An 18,904-nucleotide genomic window follows, 5' to 3' on the forward strand; every position below is an offset into this window, starting at 1 on the left:
GCATAGTTACTTATGTACATCATCATCAAACATCTCCAATCCAAAGTTAAATCTAGAATTGGCTTCCTATTTCGCAACAAAGCATCCTTCACTCATGCTGCCAAACATACCCTTGTAAAACTGACCATCCTACCAATCCTCGACTTTGGCGATGTCATTTACAAAATAGCCTTCAATACCCTACTCAACAAATTGGATGCAGTCTATCACAGTGCAATCCGTTTTGTCACCAAAGCCCCATATACTACCCACCATTGCGACCTGTACGCTCTCGTTGGCTGGCCCTCGCTTCATACTCGTCGCCAAACCCACTGGCTCCATGTCATCTACAAGACCCTGCTAGGTAAAGTCCCCCCTTATCTCAGCTCGCTGGTCACCATAGCATCTCCCACCTGTAGCACACGCTCCAGCAGGTATATCTCTCTAGTCACCCCCAAAACCAATTCTTTCTTTGGCCGCCTCTCTTTCCAGTTCTCTGCTGCCAATGACTGGAACGAACTACAAAAATCTCTGAAACTGGAAACACTTATCTCCCTCACTAGCTTTAAGCACCAACTGTCAGAGCAGCTCACAGATTACTGCACCTGTACATAGCCCACCTATAATTTAGCCCTATCAACTACCTCTTTCCCAACTGTATTTAATTTATTTATTTATTTTGCTCCTTTGCACCCCATTATTTTTATTTCTACTTTGCACTTTCTTCCATTGCAAAACTACCATTCCAGTGTTTTACTTGCTATATTGTATTTACTTTGCCACCAAGGCCTTTTTTGCCTTTACCTCCCTTCTCACCTCATTTGCTCACATTGTATATAGACTTGTTTATACTTTATTATTGACTGTATGTTTGTTTTACTCCATGTGTAACTCTGTGTTGTTGTATCTGTCGAACTGCTTTGCTTTATCTTGGCCAGGTCGCAATTGTAAATGAGAACTTGTTCTCAACTTGCCTACCTGGTTAAATAAAGGTAAAATAAATAAAAAATAAAAAAAACATAGTTAGTGCATAGTTACTTATGTACATAGTTAGTGCATAGTTACTTATGTACATAGTTAGTGCATAGTTACTTATGTACATAGTTAGTGCATAGTTACTTATGTACATAGTTAGTGCATAGTTACTTATGTACATAGTTAGTGCATTCATTCCTATGTAGTAAGACTAGTTTTACTCCTTCATATCAGTGTTCCTCAACCTCTGGTCCCTAATGATTAACTGACACTGATTAAGTCACTTCTACAGGATAGTTACAATGTACATGGACATCCAAGGAGGGATAATGTAATAGTTTACCAATTTGTATTACAGGAAGAGTTGAGACACAGCCCTACTACTCAGTGTTCATTTTTGCAAATGTAATCACAGCAGGAATTGTGCTCGCCTGACGACACAGATTAGCGTTGTGGATCACAGCAGGAATTGTGCTCGCCTGACAAATGACACAGATTTGCGCTGTGAATCACAGCAGGAATTGTGCTCGCGTGACGAATGACACAGATTAGCGATGTGAATCACAGCAGGAATTGTGCTCGCCTGACGAATGACACAGATTAGAGCTGTGAATGACAGCAGGAATTGTGCTCGCCTGACGAATGACACAGATTAGCGCTGTGAATCACAGCAAGAATTGTGCTCTCCTGACGAATGACACAGATTAGCGCTGTGAATCACAGCAGGAATTGTGCTCGCCTGACGACACAGATTAGCGTTGTGGATCACAGCAGTAATTGTGCTCGCCTGACGAATGACACAGATTAGCGCTGTGAATCACAGCAGGAATTGTGCTCGCCTGACGAATGACACATATTAGAGCTGTGAATCACAGCAGGAATTGTGCTCGCCTGACGAATGACACAGATTAGAGCTGTGAATCACAGCAGGAATTGTGCTCGCCTGACGAATGACACAGATTAGAGCTGTGAATCACAGCAGGAATTGTGCTCGCCTGACGAATGACACAGATTAGAGCTGTGAACCACAGCAGGAATTGTGCTCACGTGATGAATGACACAGATTAGCGCTGTGAATCACAGCAGGAATTGTGCTCGCCTGACGACACAGATTAGCGTTGTGGATCACAGCAGTAATTGTGCTCGCCTGACGAATTATACAAATTAGCACTGTGAATCACAGCAGGAATTGTGCTCGCGTGACGAATGACACAGATTAGCACTGTGAATTACAGCAGGAATTGAGCTTGCCTGACGAATGACACAGATTAGCGCTGTGAATCACAGCAGGAATTGAGCTCGCCTGACGAATGACACAAATTAGCACTGTGAATCACAGCAGGAATTGTGCTAGCCTGACGAATTATACAGGTTAGCGCTGTGAATCACAGCAGGAATTGAGCTCGCCTGACGAATGACACAAATTAGCACTGTGAATCACAGCAGGAATTGAGCTCGCCTGACGAATGACACAGATTAGCGCTGTGAATCACAGCAGGAATTGTGCTCGCGTGACGAATGACACAGATTAGAGCTGTGAATCACAGCAGGAATTGTGCTCGCCTGACGAATGACACAGATTAGAGCTGTGAATCACAGCAGGAATTGTGCTCGCCTGACGAATGACACAGATTAGAGCTGTGAATCACAGCAGGAATTGTGCTCGCCTGACAAATGACAAGAGATTAGCACTGTGAATCACAGCAGGAATTGTGCTCGCGTGACACAGATTAGAGCTGTGAATCACAGCAGGAATTGTGCTAGCCTGACAAATTATACAGGTTAGCGCTGTGAATCACAGCAGGAATTGAGCTCGCCTGATGAATGACACAAATTAGCACTGTGAATCACAGCAGGAATTGTGCTCGCCTGACGAATTATACAGGTTAGCACTGTGAATCACAGCAGGAATTGTGCTCGCGTGACGAATGACACAGATTAGCACTGTGAATCACAGCAGGAATTGAGCTCGACTGACGAATGACACAGATTAGCGCTGTGAATCACAGCAGGAATTGTGCTCGCGTGACGAATGACACAGATTAGAGCTGTGAATCACAGCAGGAATTGTGCTCGCCTGACGAATGACACAAATTAGCACTGTGAATCACAGCAGGAATTGTGCTCGCCTGACGAATGACACAGATTAGCACTGTGAATCACAGCAGGAATTGTGCTCGCCTGACGAATGACACAGATTAGCACTGTAAATCCATGCAGAAACACATAGCGTACCTTTACCACACCTTTACGTACCTTTACCACATGAACAGGTACTGTTTAGTGTGTAAAGATCTCTGATACCTGGGTTTGCTCTCTCCGTTGAGGTAGCTAGGCAATACGCTAGTCAGTACACTAGTCAATACGCTAGTCAGTACGCTAGTCAATACGCTAGTCAGTACGCTAGGCAATACGCTAGTCAGTACACTAGTCAATACGCTAGTCAATACGCTAGGCAATACGCTAGTCAGTACGCTAGTCAATACGCTAGTCAGTACGCTAGTCAATAAGCTAGTCAGTACGCTAGGCAATACGCTAGGCAATACGCAAGCCACGCTAGTGTTAATGAATTAATTATAGGAGAGACAAGACCAAGATGAGACTCTGGACAAGGCGGATACGGTATATTTGAGGTCTTTTAATCTAGCATAGTGATATCTGGCAAACGTGCAGCACGGCTCTCATCGTCCACTCTTAGGGAGGTTTCGGAAAAAGAGAGCGTAACACATATTTGGGCAGTACATTTATACATTGGAATGACGTAGGTAGATTCTAGTAGTCCTGGCTCCTGGTTGGTTGTTCGTAGGTGATAGACAGTCCTCTCCAGCCTGTTGTCTGTATCTCATTGGTTCTTGACAGAGTTCATTGTCTTTGTAGCCCATCCCAAAGGGTTTGGAGCAATGTATATTCATGGGTTATCAGTGTGTTTAACAACAGTCCGTGAATGCGTCATTACATGTTTTAATATGTTATTACAACACCCCCTCTTCACGTCTACTAGACGTGACAAAACTAAATGTAAGAAAAATAGAATAGGACATTTTAGGAAATTTGTAGTCCCCCTCTTCACGTCTCCAAAGAGACGTGAAAATTACTCATATGTGCATGTTTCAAACTCCACCAGAGGATCCTCCTGTTGTATGAGGGGGAACATCAGTGCAGGGTCATTATTTGGTGCAATAGCAGAAGTGATGACTTGAGAAAGCAGGGAGCGGGCACATGGGATGCAACAACAGCCACAGAGGGTTAGTATTGCAACAAACACAGAGATAGAGACCAGAATAGAAGAGACCAGGACCTTATATTTACCAAATGCATCCATCCAGGAGTCCCACGTGCTGGTATCAACCCCAGAGTGGGATTTCATTTTACCATTCAGGGTACGTAGTCCTTCTAACGCAACAGTGAGACTGCCATCAGAGGCTGTATTATTGGGGATAAATGTGCAACATTGCTCCCCAAACATAAAACATATACCACCCTTCTCAGCCAGCAACATGTCAACGGCAATGCGATTTTGAAAAGCCATAAGGGAGGTAGCCGCCAGTTGACCATGTACGGCCTCAAAACCTTGTTGAGTCCAGTTCCCTAATTTTTGGACATTGAAATGTATATAGTTAATGCATATATAGTTAATGCAGAAACTGTGGGTCCACAGCCTGTATCCGGGTCACCAAATCACCCACACCTATAGGGTAAACAGAGATAGGCAGTAGAAGTGTTACAAGCGCACAAGTACCCGTAGCCTTATTGGGAGGTCTGTCAAAAAGCCGAGGTCCCCCACACCACCACCAGATGTCAGCCCTGATCACTGGCTTAAAAACTCCAACTACTACGATAGTATTTGTACACCAACCAACAGGGAGCAAACCTAACTGTAGTATACCCCGTCATGTTAATACAGGAGAATTCGGCCCTGGCAACATCAGAGGAAAATACTGGTGCCCTGTCCGTAGCGGAGACAACAGGGTAAACTGCATCCCACAAGAAACAATTACCAGTCGGATTGTCTTGGTCCATAAGGGGCATTAAACATCCGATCTCGACAGTAGCCGGGACAATGCGGAGCAATGGTCGGGCACCCATGCAAACTACACAACTAGTGGGGGTTGTATTGGCTGCTTGTTCGGTCAATAATAGCCAATTGTTAGACAAACCTGAGATACCTGTAGCAACCCGAATGTTCTCATCCGGGGTAGGGGTGGTGACCACTAAACCAGCAGAACCCCACCCATCCCTGTGCTGGGGCAGGGTATGTGGCTTTGCCATATCGTCACGCACCGTCACAGAAGTAGGCTGTGGTTCTGGCGTAACACAGATATATAGTGTGAAATGGACTTCAGCCCTGTCGGTATCTACATATGGGGCCAACGTAAAAACCTGACACCCCATAGTGGTTCCAGGTCGTACAATCAGCTTTAGTTGAAAACCAGTGCGTGAAAATGTAAGCCGTTTGCGCCAGGCAAGAACAACCCGTCCCTTGGAATAGCTGGACCAGTCATGCCCCGTTTCTGCCACCAAGTTTTTCCAAGACCACTCACCATATCCCCCTTTGGTTATATACCAGTTAAAACTGGAATAGGTCCAGGCAGGCAGCCCCAAACTATTTTTCGCATGACCCAAAAGGCCCCAAGGCAGGTAAACAGTGGTGGTGGCATTGAAAGGCAAACACAGGGTGGTGCTCTTCAACTCCTGGGGGGTGCACTTAGTGACCCCCACCTCACGCCTAGAAACGGTATGGTCTTGTGGTAGATAAGAGGGAAAAGAGAGAGAGTTAGTTTCACCTGGCAGAGTAGAATTCAGTGTGTGAGTCTGTAGTGGGTGCATCTGTTGGTTTATAAGCCATGTGAGTGTACATACAGTGACTCCTCCCATAAGAAGAAAAATAACAAACAGGGGTCCGGAGATCCCCAACCGCTCCCAAGGAGTACGGTGTGACTTAGTCAGTGAATATGGGGCTGAACCTCCCATTTTCCCTGACTAAGGAGGTGCAAGATTTGGGGCCGAATGTAGACCACTTAGGTCGGTTCTGACTTCCGTCAGTGTGCGGGAAGGGGTTGGAGCTGGTGTACAATGTGTGAGGTGGTGCCAAGGTGCGCCCAATTTACCTTTGACCTGGACTGAGTGTGAAGTAACCTCCTTCACTTCGTACGGACCAGTCCACCTGGGTTCCAGCCACTTTCTCTTGTGGACCTTCACCCTTACCCAGTCTCCAACCTTTACCTTCAGTGGTGGCGTGTCCCCCGGCAGCTCCCCCTCCGGTACCTTGTGAACCTGGGTAGAGAGTGCTGCAGAGAGAACCGTCAGTTTTTTCACATAATTAGACATTACAATTTATTGCACATCAAGGGCGGGCATATGACCTCCCTCCCTTGGTGGGCCAGGCATGACTCTACCAGTCATTATCTCATGAGGAGAGAGATGGGTGCCTGATCCTGGTGAGGCTCTCATGGCCATCAACGCCAGGGGCAGGGCTTCGACCCATTTCAACTTCGACCCGGCACATACGTTTGACTTGCGCGTTCCATGAGATCTTGGGATTGTGGCCTATAACTGACCTCGCATCCTCCCCCGCCGCTGGAATTGCCTCTACCCATTTGGAAAACCTATCCACCATCACTAATAGGTATTGTTTCCCATTAACCACCTTATCCGCCCCCATGTCTGTGTATTCTATGCTAATAACCTGAAATCATGCATTAGGTAATGGGTATGAGCCCATTGGTGTTCGATATGGTTTCTTTGGGTTGTGTCTGTCACAAACATTGCATTCGTCACAAAATAAATCATAAAATAAATAAGTCAGTCATATTTTTTATGTGAGGGTCTTTTGGAGGGTCTTTAGTTTGCCTTCGTGTGTGTGTGGGCCATGTGCTTCTCATAAAAGTTCTGGGTCCATCAGTGTGGACTGCTTCATGGGCATGGGCTGAGTCTCTACAGATATTCACAGTCTTTCCTTTTCCTCTGATGAGGGCCTGCGTCAATCCGATGATTTCAGCTAATTGGGCCGATGCTGGTTGAGGGATGATGGCTGTTTGAAGGGTGACATCACGAGGTGAGCTGTTTTTTCAATAGCTTTTGCTACTGCAGCAACGTATCTGGAGCATGTTGTCTGTTCTACCTCAATGTGGTCAAGTTTGGAAGAGTAGTGCGTCAAGACCCTTCTCTCCCCCTCTTGTTTCTGGAATAGGACGGATGAGGTGAATCCTTCCCTTTCAGAAACATCCAAATGGAACTTGTTCTTGTAGTCAGGTGCAGTCAGAGCTGCTGCCGCTGATAGATCTGTTTTCAGGAGTGCTATGGCTGTTGATGCTTCAGCCATCCAGGCCAGGGGTGCATGGAGGTTCCTTGATCGTAGGATGACCGGTGCTGCCACCCCCTCTGGGCCACACACAATGGTACAACACCTGATAGGAGGGGTCAGGTGCATCCTGTCTTCGTCCCAGTCTGCAGTGTAGAGGCAGTCATCGGTTTCTGTTGCATTGAGTGTGCAATGGATCTCAGCTTGGGGAGTCTTATATGGGTGCAGTGTAGATTTGAGCTTTCAGTTGGTTGAGCTTAAACTGGATGTGAGGGGTGGCAGGCCCTGTGGGTAGGCATTTTGGCCAGTACACTTCTGGGGTTTCAGACAGTGTGGGAATCTTTTATGGCCAGGGCATGGTGTTCCCTGCCATACCTTGAAACTGTGGTTGGTTGTAATCTTGCTGTTGCTGCTGCATGTGGCTGGGCCCTGGGTGGTTGTATTGTAGAGGAGGGGGTCCTCTTCCTCCTCCTCCTCCTCCTCATCCTGTGTTCGTGGCTTTGGGTAGTAGTATTTTCATTGCAGTTAGTGTATCCATGTAGAGGCTCCTCCATGTAGGCTGGGCATCTGTCCCATCAAGGCGGTCTTCCCAGGCTGGTACACAACGAAGCGTGGATCAACTGCTGGGCGTAGGGGAAGTTGGTAGGCCCCTTCCTGCTCCTTTCAGTGCTTGTGTCAAGCCTATGATTTCAGCTAATTGTCTGTGTTTGGAGTAGAGGAGAACTGAATAAGATCGTGGCCTTCTCTCTTTAGGAGGCCCGGTTGAGATCCACCTTCCCTTCCTTGTGGGTAGTTCAGCAGGGACCCACCTGGGCCTTGTAGTGCTGTGGGGCTTGAGCAAATCGGGCCTTTCTTCACAGACGAGGTGGCCTTCTTGAATCCCCACAGTCATGTTCCCTTTTAGCTGTCCTCCCTTCACCATGAAGACCGGGGCCTGTATGGCTGCTGGTGTGGTGTGGGTTTTTAAATGGGTTGTGTGGGAGGTATGCGAATGGATTTTGTGAATAGGGAGGTGGCACTTCAGTCTTCTCTTCCTGTGGCGGGTATAGAGGGAGCGGGGCCGATGGGGTGGTCACGGTGGGTGGTGGTGTGTTGTGGTTGTTGTTTGTGCCTTCTCTGACGTCATCTGAGGCCCCAGCAAGCACCCCCATCATATCAGGTTTCTTTTGTGGGCATGTCCTTTTTTTCACCTCTATTGCCCATGTCCCTATTCTCAGCTCCGCCTCCGCTCTCTCTCTCTCCTTCGTTCCTTTTTTCTTGAAAAAAAAATGGCTGCTATTATTTTCTGCCTCACTCTCTTAGCCTAATTTCCCCCATATCTTCTTTATTGTTTTATATTCCTGTTTTCCTCCTGCCCTTTCCTGTATTCTCTGATCTAAATATTCATTGAATTTGAGTTTGGGAACGGTAATTGAGGCCATATTGACGATTCACTATGTCTGGGTCCGAAAAAAAATTATGTAAAACAATTAAAAACAACTAAATATTGCACATTGCACTATGGCCCTCCGCAACTATGTGCACTTAGCCCGTCACTTGGTCGAAACCAGCGATGTATCCCTGGTGCCCACACAGACTTATCTCTCGTGTCTCACCCTCGTGCACACAGAGTTTTGTAGAATTGCTGTACTATAATATCGCAAAGGGATATTCGCGAGATAATTATGCGTCTAGGGTATTTTACTGGAGTAATTTTACAGGTTCACACATTTCTACTGCCTGGCGAAATGTTAGTGTCCCAAACGCCTACTTTTGGGTCAATGTCAATGCATTCAGATGCCTTCTATAATATTTGTCAAATTAATTCTAGGCAACCCCAACAGCACAAAGAGAACAGAAATCAATTCGTTACACGGCACGGCGGCCGCACAGCCCCGCCCAAACTTTTGACTCGGCGGTCAAATTTAGAGCCGGTGGTCAGTATCCCTCGGTCTCATGGAACGGTGAATCAGTGACATCAATCTGGAGAGATCAGGTTTAATTCCTTCACTCCTAGTCCAATTATTTAGCTTGTTAACTGTTGCTCCTAGTGGGATGCTACTCCACTAGTTACAGTCTTAAATATACGTCTCGATCAATTAACAAAACATTTCATCATCTCATTCATATTTCATTTCACTGAGTTATCGAATCCCTCACCGTAACACCTAAACGATTGCCAAATCGAAAATTGCCAGCCTATTTGGACCCGATTAAAACAGTGCATCACATTCCATCAAATTCTGTTATCAAATCCTTCACCGTAACACCTAGTCGATTTACATATCAACTACTGCCAGCCTATTTGGATTAAATCTTAAACAATATATCACATCATATCACATTCTGTCCTCCAATTCCTCACCACGACACCCAGTAATTTTATTACTGTTGCAGGACTATTTGAATCAGATTTGAACAATATATTTACACAGATATCATTATGCAAATGCCTTTGGTTATCGGAACAATTTTCATAAATTTAACGGCAATTCATACTCACGCACTCAGTACTTCTGACCATAATTTGGATATTGATTATACTATAATATGCAGAATTCGATTAAACCGGTTCTGCGTACCTTTATAATGTCGAGCTCTTTGGTCAGTTTCCTGAGGCGAGTTGAATCCCCGATGGCTCCTGTAGACAGGTCGCCCGTCCTTCTAGACTCTGTCGTCAACTTGTCTTTTCTCTCATCAAATCTATGGACCGAATTCATGGATTTCTACCATCCTCTAGCTACCATTTTGTTAATGAATTAATTATAGGAGAGACAAGACCAAGATGAGACTCTGGACAAGGCGGATACGGTATATTTGAGGCCTTTTAATCTAGCATAGTGATATCTGGCAAACGTGCAGCACGGCTCTCATCGTCCACTCTTAGGGAGGTTTCGGAAAAAGAGAGCGTAACACATATTTGGGCAGTACATTTATACATTGGAATGACGTAGGTAGATTCTAGTAGTCCTGGCTCCTGGTTGGTTGTTCGTAGGTGATAGACAGTCCTCTCCAGCCTGTTGTCTGTATCTCATTGGTTCTTGACAGAGTTCATTGTCTTTGTAGCCCATCCCAAAGGGTTTGGAGCAATGTATATTCATGGGTTATCAGTGTGTTTAACAACAGTCCGTGAATGCGTCATTACATGTTTTAATATGTTATTACAACACTAGTCAATACACTAGTCAATACGCTAGTCAGTACGCTAGTCAGTACGCTAGGCAATACGCAAGCCACACTAGTCAATACGCTAGTCATTACGCTAGTCAATATGCTAGTCAGTACGCTAGTCAATACGCTAGGCAATACGCAAGCCACACTAGTCAATACGCTAGTCAGTACGCTAGTCAATACTCTAGGCAATACGCTAGTCAATCCGCTAGTCACGCTAGTCAATTCGCTAGTCAATACACTAGTCAAATACGCTAGACAATACGCTAGGCAATACGCTAGTCAATACGCTAGTCACGCTAGTCAATACGCTAGGCATTACGCTAGTCACGCTAGTCAATACGCTAGTCAATTACGCTAGTCAGTACGCTAGTCAATTACGCTAGTCAGTACGCTAGTCAATACGCCATCAATACGCTAGGCAATGCGCTGAAACCTCTGAACTTCCTCCCTAGAGTCTGGTCCTTAGACCTTATTGGTCAGTTTGCGCAGCCAGCCAATTGAAGAGAAGGTTAATTGATCCTGACAGTCGATCAGTATGTGGAGGAGCCATCCTTAATCAGAGGACACTAGGTTAGTGTTTCAGATGTAACGGCTCCAAATCTAATAAATGATTGAAATGCTTGTGTCTTTCTGCAGTGAAGTTGTTTTTGTTCATATTTGTCTGGGTTGCTGTATGTTTTTCTGGAGCAGGAATCTGAAATACAGGGGAGCACATTGTTAGAAGATCGCCCCTGGCTGAGTGCTGTTTGTTTATATATTTGTTTATTTAGGAGTAGTGCAATCTCATGCTGTGATAATAAAGCCTCAGTATGAGAGAGAGAAGAGAACGAAGAGGCAGGAGAGAGAGGAGGGGAAGGGAGGGGGAGAAAGAAAGAAAGAAAGAAGGAGAGGAGAGGGGTGGATTGTGTCAAGCTCCAGAGTCATGTGTCTCTCTCTCTGTCTCCACGGGGTTATCCTCAGTCAGCTCCTTGCCTCTCTCTCTGTTTCCACAGGGTTATCCTCAGTCAGCTCCTTGCCTCTCTCTCTGTTTCCACAGGGTTATCCTCAGTCAGCTCCTTGCCTCTCTCTCTGTTTCCACAGGGTTATCCTCAGTCAGCTCCTTGCCTCTCTCTCTGTTTCCACAGGGTTATCCTCAGTCAGCTCCTTGCCTCTCTCTCTGTTTCCACAGGGTTATCCTCAGTCAGCTCCTTGCCTCTCTCTCTGTCTCCACAGGGTTATCCTCAGTCAGCTCCTTACCTCTCTCTCTCCTCTCATCCTCAGATCAGACCCCCCCCGGGTCAGCCTGACCTGAAAAGGCCCTTCTCTCTGTCTCTTTCTCTACACTGGTAGCTCACAGCACAGCAGCTACAATAGTCTCACTGTTCAGTGCCCAGGATTAGAATCATGTATCACAGGGGTGGTATTTAATAAAGTAGTATTAAATACTTACTAGCTTTAGTCAAGTAAATGTCCTGACGAATGTGATCATGATGTAACGTCTGTATATATGTTGTTCTGTCCAGAGACTGCAGTGTATTCTGAAATGGATAGATGTTATCCTACTTATCAGTAGTGTTCTTGGGGTTTCTGGTGGTCTAGATTAGTAGTGACTGTATCACACTATCACTTCCTGGTGTGATGAGAGCTGCTGCCACACTGTCCGGCTGTGTGAGCGAGATAACAGGACGTGCTACTATCCCTGTGCTCTTAGCACTGATTAGATGGGTGATTTGCAGTAATGCTAGATGGATTTGTTTGTTATGACTAAGTGGTATTTGTCAAATGTGACAAGTCACTGGGGTTGAAGAGGTGAGAAGTTCAAGTCCTGCTCTCACAGATACACACACACACACACACACACCTGTGGGTCAACGAGTGTGTGAAGAAGGAACAAACGGTGTGTGTGTGTGTGTGTGTGTGTGTGTGTGTGTGTGTGTGTGTGTGTGTGTGTGTGTGTGTGTGTGCTTGATGAAGAGACAGACAGTGTCAGGCTTTGAAGCCAGTTGAGTGGGCTGGCACTGACAGCTAGTGAGTGGTGTGTGTCTGTACGTGTGAGTGCACGTTGACAGTGAGTGGCAGGAGCGTCCGCAACATGAAACAGAATAAAACATGGAGGCTGGCAGAGATTCAAACACCGGCTGGCCAGACACACACACACACACACACATTGTATAGTAGAATCCAGCAGCAGGCATACAGAAACACTGTGAGGTTCCTCCTCAAGGTCATGACCACAGAGGTGGTTTCTCTCTTTAGTCTTTGTTGGCTGTGAAACTTGTCAGTCCTAGCTCCAGGTATATAGTATAACTAGTGCATGGCCTTGTCCCTAGCTTCTCTCAGTGGGCTTCATTTTGAGTTTGTCTACTCTTTCCCTCACTGTCCCTCTCCTCTCCCTCACTGTCCCTCTATCCTCTTCTCCCCTCACTGTCCCTTTTCTCTCCCTCACGGTCCCTCTGTCCTCTTCTCTCCCTCACTGTACCTCTCTCCTCTTCTCCCCTCACTGTCCCTTTTCTCTCCCTCACGGTCCCTCTCTCCTCTTCTTTCCCTCACTGTACCTCTCTCCTCTTCTCCCCTCACTGTCCCTCTACTCTCCCTCACTGTCCCTCTATCCTCTTCTCCCCTCACTGTCCCTCTACTCTCCCTCACTGTCCCTCTCCTCTTCTCCCCTCACTGTCCCTCTACTCTCCCTCACTGTCCCTCTCCTCTTCTCCCCTCACTGTCCCTCTACTCTCCCTCACTGTCCCTCTCTCCTCTTCTCTCCCTCACTGTCCCTCTCCTCACTTCTCCCCTCACTGTCCCTCTACTCTCCCTCACTGTCCCTCTCTCCTCTTCTCCTCCTCACTGTCCCTCTCCTCTTCTCCCCTCACTGTCCTTCTTCTCTCCCTCAGGGTCCCTCTCTCCTATTCTCTCCCTCAAGGTCCCTCTCTCCTCTTCTCTCCCTCAGGGTCCCTCTCTCCTCTTCTCCTCCTCACTGTCCCTCTCCTCTTCTCCCCTCACTGTCCTTCTTCTCTCCCTCAGGGTCCCTCTCTCCTCTTCTCTCCCTCAAGGTCCCTCTCTCCTCTTCTCTCCCTCAGGGTCCCTCTCTCCTCTTCTCCTCCTCACTGTCCCTCTCCTCTTCTCCCCTCACTGTCCTTCTTCTCTCCCTCAGGGTCCCTCTCTCCTCTTCTCTCCCTCAGGGTCCCTCTCTCCTCTTCTCTCCCTCAAGGTCCCTCTCTCCTCTTCTCTCCCTCAGGGTCCCTCTCTCCTCTTCTCCCCTCACTGTCCCTCTCCTCTTCTCCCCTCACTGTTCGTCTTCTCTCCCTCACGGTCCCTCTCTCCTCTTCTCTCCCTCAGGGTCCCTCTCTCCTCTTCTCTCCCTCAAGGTCCCTCTCTCCTCTTCTCTCCCTCAGCGTCCCTCTCTCCTCTTCTCCTCCTCACTGTCCCTTTCCTCTTCTCCCCTCACTGTCCTTCTTCTCTCCCTCAGGGTCCCTCTCTCCTCTTCTCCACCTCACTGTCCCTCTCCTCTTCTCCTCCTCACTGTCCCTTTCTCCTCTTCTCTCCCTCACTGTCCCTCTCCTCTTCTCCCCTCACTCTCCTTCTTCTCTCCCTCAGGGTCCCTCTCTCCTCTTCTCTCCTTCACTGTCCCTCTCCTCCCCTCACTGTCCTTCTTCTCTCCCTCAAGGTCCCTCTCTCCTCTTCTCTCCCTCACTGTCCCTCTCCTCTTCTCCCCTCACTGTCCTTCTTCTCTCCCTCAGGGTCCCTCTCTCCTCTTCTCTACCTCACTGTTCCTCTCTCCTCTTCTCCCCTCACTGTCCCTCTACTCTCCCTCACTGTCCCTCTATCCTCTTCTCCCCTCACTGTCCCTCTACTCTCCCTCACTGTCCCTCTCCTCTTCTCCCCTCACTGTCCCTCTACTCTCCCTCACTGTCCCTCTCCTCTTCTCCCCTCACTGTCCCTCTACTCTCCCTCACTGTCCCTCTCTCCTCTTCTCTCCCTCACTGTCCCTCTCCTCACTTCTCCCCTCACTGTCCCTCTACTCTCCCTCACTGTCCCTCTCTCCTCTTCTCCTCCTCACTGTCCCTCTCCTCTTCTCCCCTCACTGTCCTTCTTCTCTCCCTCAGGGTCCCTCTCTCCTATTCTCTCCCTCAAGGTCCCTCTCTCCTCTTCTCTCCCTCAGCGTCCCTCTCTCCTCTTCTCCTCCTCACTGTCCCTTTCCTCTTCTCCCCTCACTGTCCTTCTTCTCTCCCTCAGGGTCCCTCTCTCCTCTTCTCCACCTCACTGTCCCTCTCCTCTTCTCCTCCTCACTGTCCCTTTCTCCTCTTCTCTCCCTCACTGTCCCTCTCCTCTTCTCTCCTCTTCTCCCCTCACTGTCCTTCTTCTCTCCCTCAGGGTCCCTCTCTCCTCTTCTCTCCCTCACTGTCCCTCTCCTCCCCTCACTGTCCTTCTTCTCTCCCTCAAGGTCCCTCTCTCCTCTTCTCTCCCTCACTGTCCCTCTCCTCTTCTCCCCTCACTGTCCTTCTTCTCTCCCTCAGGGTCCCTCTCTCCTCTTCTCTACCTCACTGTTCCTCTCTCCTCTTCTCCCCTCACTGTCCCTCTACTCTCCCTCACTGTCCCTCTATCCTCTTCTCCCCTCACTGTCCCTCTACTCTCCCTCACTGTCCCTCTCCTCTTCTCCCCTCACTGTCCCTCTACTCTCCCTCACTGTCCCTCTCCTCTTCTCCCCTCACTGTCCCTCTACTCTCCCTCACTGTCCCTCTCTCCTCTTCTCTCCCTCACTGTCCCTCTCCTCACTTCTCCCCTCACTGTCCCTCTACTCTCCCTCACTGTCCCTCTCTCCTCTTCTCCTCCTCACTGTCCCTCTCCTCTTCTCCCCTCACTGTCCTTCTTCTCTCCCTCAGGGTCCCTCTCTCCTATTCTCTCCCTCAAGGTCCCTCTCTCCTCTTCTCTCCCTCAGGGTCCCTCTCTCCTCTTCTCCTCCTCACTGTCCCTCTCCTCTTCTCCCCTCACTGTCCTTCTTCTCTCCCTCAGGGTCCCTCTCTCCTCTTCTCTCCCTCAAGGTCCCTCTCTCCTCTTCTCTCCCTCAGGGTCCCTCTCTCCTCTTCTCCTCCTCACTGTCCCTCTCCTCTTCTCCCCTCACTGTCCTTCTTCTCTCCCTCAGGGTCCCTCTCTCCTCTTCTCTCCCTCAGGGTCCCTCTCTCCTCTTCTCTCCCTCAAGGTCCCTCTCTCCTCTTCTCTCCCTCAGGGTCCCTCTCTCCTCTTCTCCCCTCACTGTCCCTCTCCTCTTCTCCCCTCACTGTTCGTCTTCTCTCCCTCACGGTCCCTCTCTCCTCTTCTCTCCCTCAGGGTCCCTCTCTCCTCTTCTCTCCCTCAAGGTCCCTCTCTCCTCTTCTCTCCCTCAGCGTCCCTCTCTCCTCTTCTCCTCCTCACTGTCCCTTTCCTCTTCTCCCCTCACTGTCCTTCTTCTCTCCCTCAGGGTCCCTCTCTCCTCTTCTCCACCTCACTGTCCCTCTCCTCTTCTCCTCCTCACTGTCCCTTTCTCCTCTTCTCTCCCTCACTGTCCCTCTCCTCTTCTCCCCTCACTGTCCTTCTTCTCTCCCTCAGGGTCCCTCTCTCCTCTTCTCTCCCTCACTGTCCCTCTCCTCCCCTCACTGTCCTTCTTCTCTCCCTCAAGGTCCCTCTCTCCTCTTCTCTCCCTCACTGTCCCTCTCCTCTTCTCCCCTCACTGTCCTTCTTCTCTCCCCCAGGGTCCCTCTCTCCTCTTCTCTACCTCACTGTTCCTCTCCTCCCCTCACTGTCCTTCTTCTCTCCCTCAAGGTCCCTCTCTCCTCTTCTCTCCCTCACTGTCCCTCTCCTCCCCTCACTGTCCTTCTTCTCTCCCTCAGGGTCCCTCTCTCCTCTTCTCTCCCTCACTGTCCCTCTCCTCCCCTCACTGTCCTTTTTGTCTCCCTCAAGGTCCCTCTCTCCTCTTCTCTCTCTCTCACTGTCCCTCTTCTCCCATCACTGTTCTTCTTGTCTCCCTCAAGGTCCCTCTCCTCTCTTCTCATCTCCCCTCCCATACTGCATGCATACATAATGTATAATTCTCTCCTCTCCTGTCCCCTGTCATATAGATTCTGCGTATCTGTACGCGGTACACTCCGGACCAGGACACCATGACGTTCTCAGACGGGCTGACCCTGAACCGGACCCAGATGCACAACGCAGGCTTCGGCCCGCTCACCGACCTGGTGTTCACCTTCGCCCACCAGCTGCTGCCCATGGAGATGGACGACACAGAGACAGGCCTGCTCAGCGCCATCTGCCTCATCTCTGGAGGTACACTACACCTTCTTCACTTTCTTTCTGCAACACATCTGATACACATCTGATACAGTGGTCAGTGACAGAGACAGAGAGGTGATTTAAGAAGTGGTCAACGTTGCCCAGAGTCTAAAGGTGGCAGATGTGAAACCTTAACAAGTCATTAGAAAGGCAGTCAAACTCCGAACACATTTGATACAGACTTAGACTGACTGACTGACTGACAGACAGACACAAAGTCTGTAATCAGGTCCTACACAGGTCCATCTCTGTGAGGCAATGTATGAGAGAGAGTGTGTGTGTGTGTGTGCGTGCGTGCGTGCGTGTGTGTGTGTGTGTGTGCATGTTGAACTGTTCTGTTCAACCTGTTTCAGGTGCGTGTGTGTGTGTGTGTGTGTGTGTGTGTGTGTGTGTGTTGAACTGTTCTGTTCAACCTGTTTCAGGTGCGTGTGCGTGTGTGTGTGCGTGTGCGTGTGTGTGTGTGTGTGTGTGCGTGCGTGTTGAACTGTTCTGTTCAACCTGTTTCAGGTGCGTGTGCGTGTGTGTGTGTGTGTGTGTGTGTGTGTGTGTGTGTGTGCGTGCGTGCGTGCGTGCGTGTGTTGAACTGTTCTGTTCAACCTGTTTCAGGTGCGTGTGCGTGTGTGTGTGTGTGTGTGTGTGTGTGTGTGTGTGCGTGCGTGCGTGCGTGTGTTGAACTGTTCTGTTCAACCTGTTTCAGCACACAACACACCAGACAGTAGTGCTCCCTCAGCTGGGACACGGCAGGCAGACATGAATTCAAACACACACACAGTGATCTCTGCATTCTGGCATAATGCAGTTATAAATACAGTCTGACACACGCTCCTCCCCTGCGGTGTATAACTGGTGTATTGGGGAAGGTTTCCATTCCAAGGTGTGAATCCCCAGAGCCTTGCCATATATTACATGTTGTTGTATAATCTCCAGAGCCTTGCCATATATTACATGTTGTTGTATAATCTCCAGAGCCTTGCCATATATTACATGTTGTTGTATAATCCCCAGAGCCTTGCCATATATTGCATGTTGTTGTATAATCTCCAGAGCCTTGCCATATATTGCATGTTGTTGTATAATCTCCAGAGCCTTGCCATATATTACATGTTGTTGTATAATCCCCAGAGCCTTGCCATATATTACATGTTGTTGTATAATCCCCAGAGCCTTGCCATATATTACATGTTGTTGTATAATCCCCAGAGCCTTGCCATATATTACATGTTGTTGTATAATCCCCAGAGCCTTGCCATATATTGCATGTTGTTGTATAATCCCCAGAGCCTTGCCATATATTGCATGTTGTTGTATAATCTCCAGAGCCTTGCCATATATTACATGTTGTTGTATAATCTCCAGAGCCTTGCCATATATTGCATGTTGTTGTATAATCCCCAGAGCCTTGCCATATATTGCATGTCGTTGTATAATCTCCAGAGCCTTGCCATATATTACATGTTGTTGTATAATCCCCAGAGCCTTGCCATATATTGCATGTCGTTGTATAATCCCCAGAGCCTTGCCATATATTGCATGTTGTTGTATAATCCCCAGAGCCTTGCCATATATTGCATGTTGTTGTATAATCCCCAGGGGAAGAACTAAGCACTCTGCTGTGTCTCAGTAATGTGACTCTGTGACTGGCAGGCCTCAGGTCCTACAGCAGGAGCTGGTGCTTTCAACGCACTCACACACTGACCCCGAATGGACTGAAGTGGTACTGCAAGCTTTACAAGTCATAATGTCAAAATACAATGATACAAATGCCATATAGGACTCCTGACTTTAGAGAACTGTGCGATATTGAATACAAAGAAGTTGGTGGAATTTGATTTATTTTTGGTACTCCATTTTTGACGCCCTTCTAATGTTCCATGGAAACCGTTCCAGTCGGATTACTTCACAGCACAGCTGCTTTTATGCCAAACTATATCAAAGTGCAAGGTCATGGGGCATATGGCCTGGTAAAGGCTACGTGTTGCCCTACTCTATGACTCTGCTGTGTCTTTCCAACTCCTTGGTCACACATCGCCTGTCTCTCTCTCAGACCGGCAGGACCTGGAGGAGCCCTCTAAGGTCGACCAGCTCCAGGAGCCTCTACTGGAAGCTCTGAAGATCTACGTGAGGAAGAGGAGGCCCAGCAAGCCACACATGTTCCCCAAGGCCCTGATGAAGATCACTGACCTCCGGAGCATCAGCGCCAAAGGTACAGACAGAGAC

The 18,904-nt window shown here is 48.3% G+C and overlaps 1 protein-coding gene across 2 annotated transcripts in view; it reads left to right on the forward strand.

Annotated features, from left to right (window-relative positions):
- LOC110496841 (retinoic acid receptor beta) overlaps positions 1-18,904 on the forward strand; it is a 156,957-nt gene that overhangs the window by 132,183 nt on the left and 5,870 nt on the right. For both annotated transcript variants that reach the window (XM_036953008.1, XM_036953007.1), the window contains 2 exons: positions 16,477-16,681; positions 18,732-18,890. In XM_036953008.1, coding sequence (XP_036808903.1) covers positions 16,477-16,681; positions 18,732-18,890 — 364 coding nt within the window. The remainder of the gene's footprint in view (positions 1-16,476; positions 16,682-18,731; positions 18,891-18,904) is intronic.

This window comes from Oncorhynchus mykiss, chromosome 18 (genome assembly GCF_013265735.2).
Source record: "Oncorhynchus mykiss isolate Arlee chromosome 18, USDA_OmykA_1.1, whole genome shotgun sequence".
Lineage (NCBI taxonomy): Eukaryota > Metazoa > Chordata > Actinopteri > Salmoniformes > Salmonidae > Oncorhynchus > Oncorhynchus mykiss.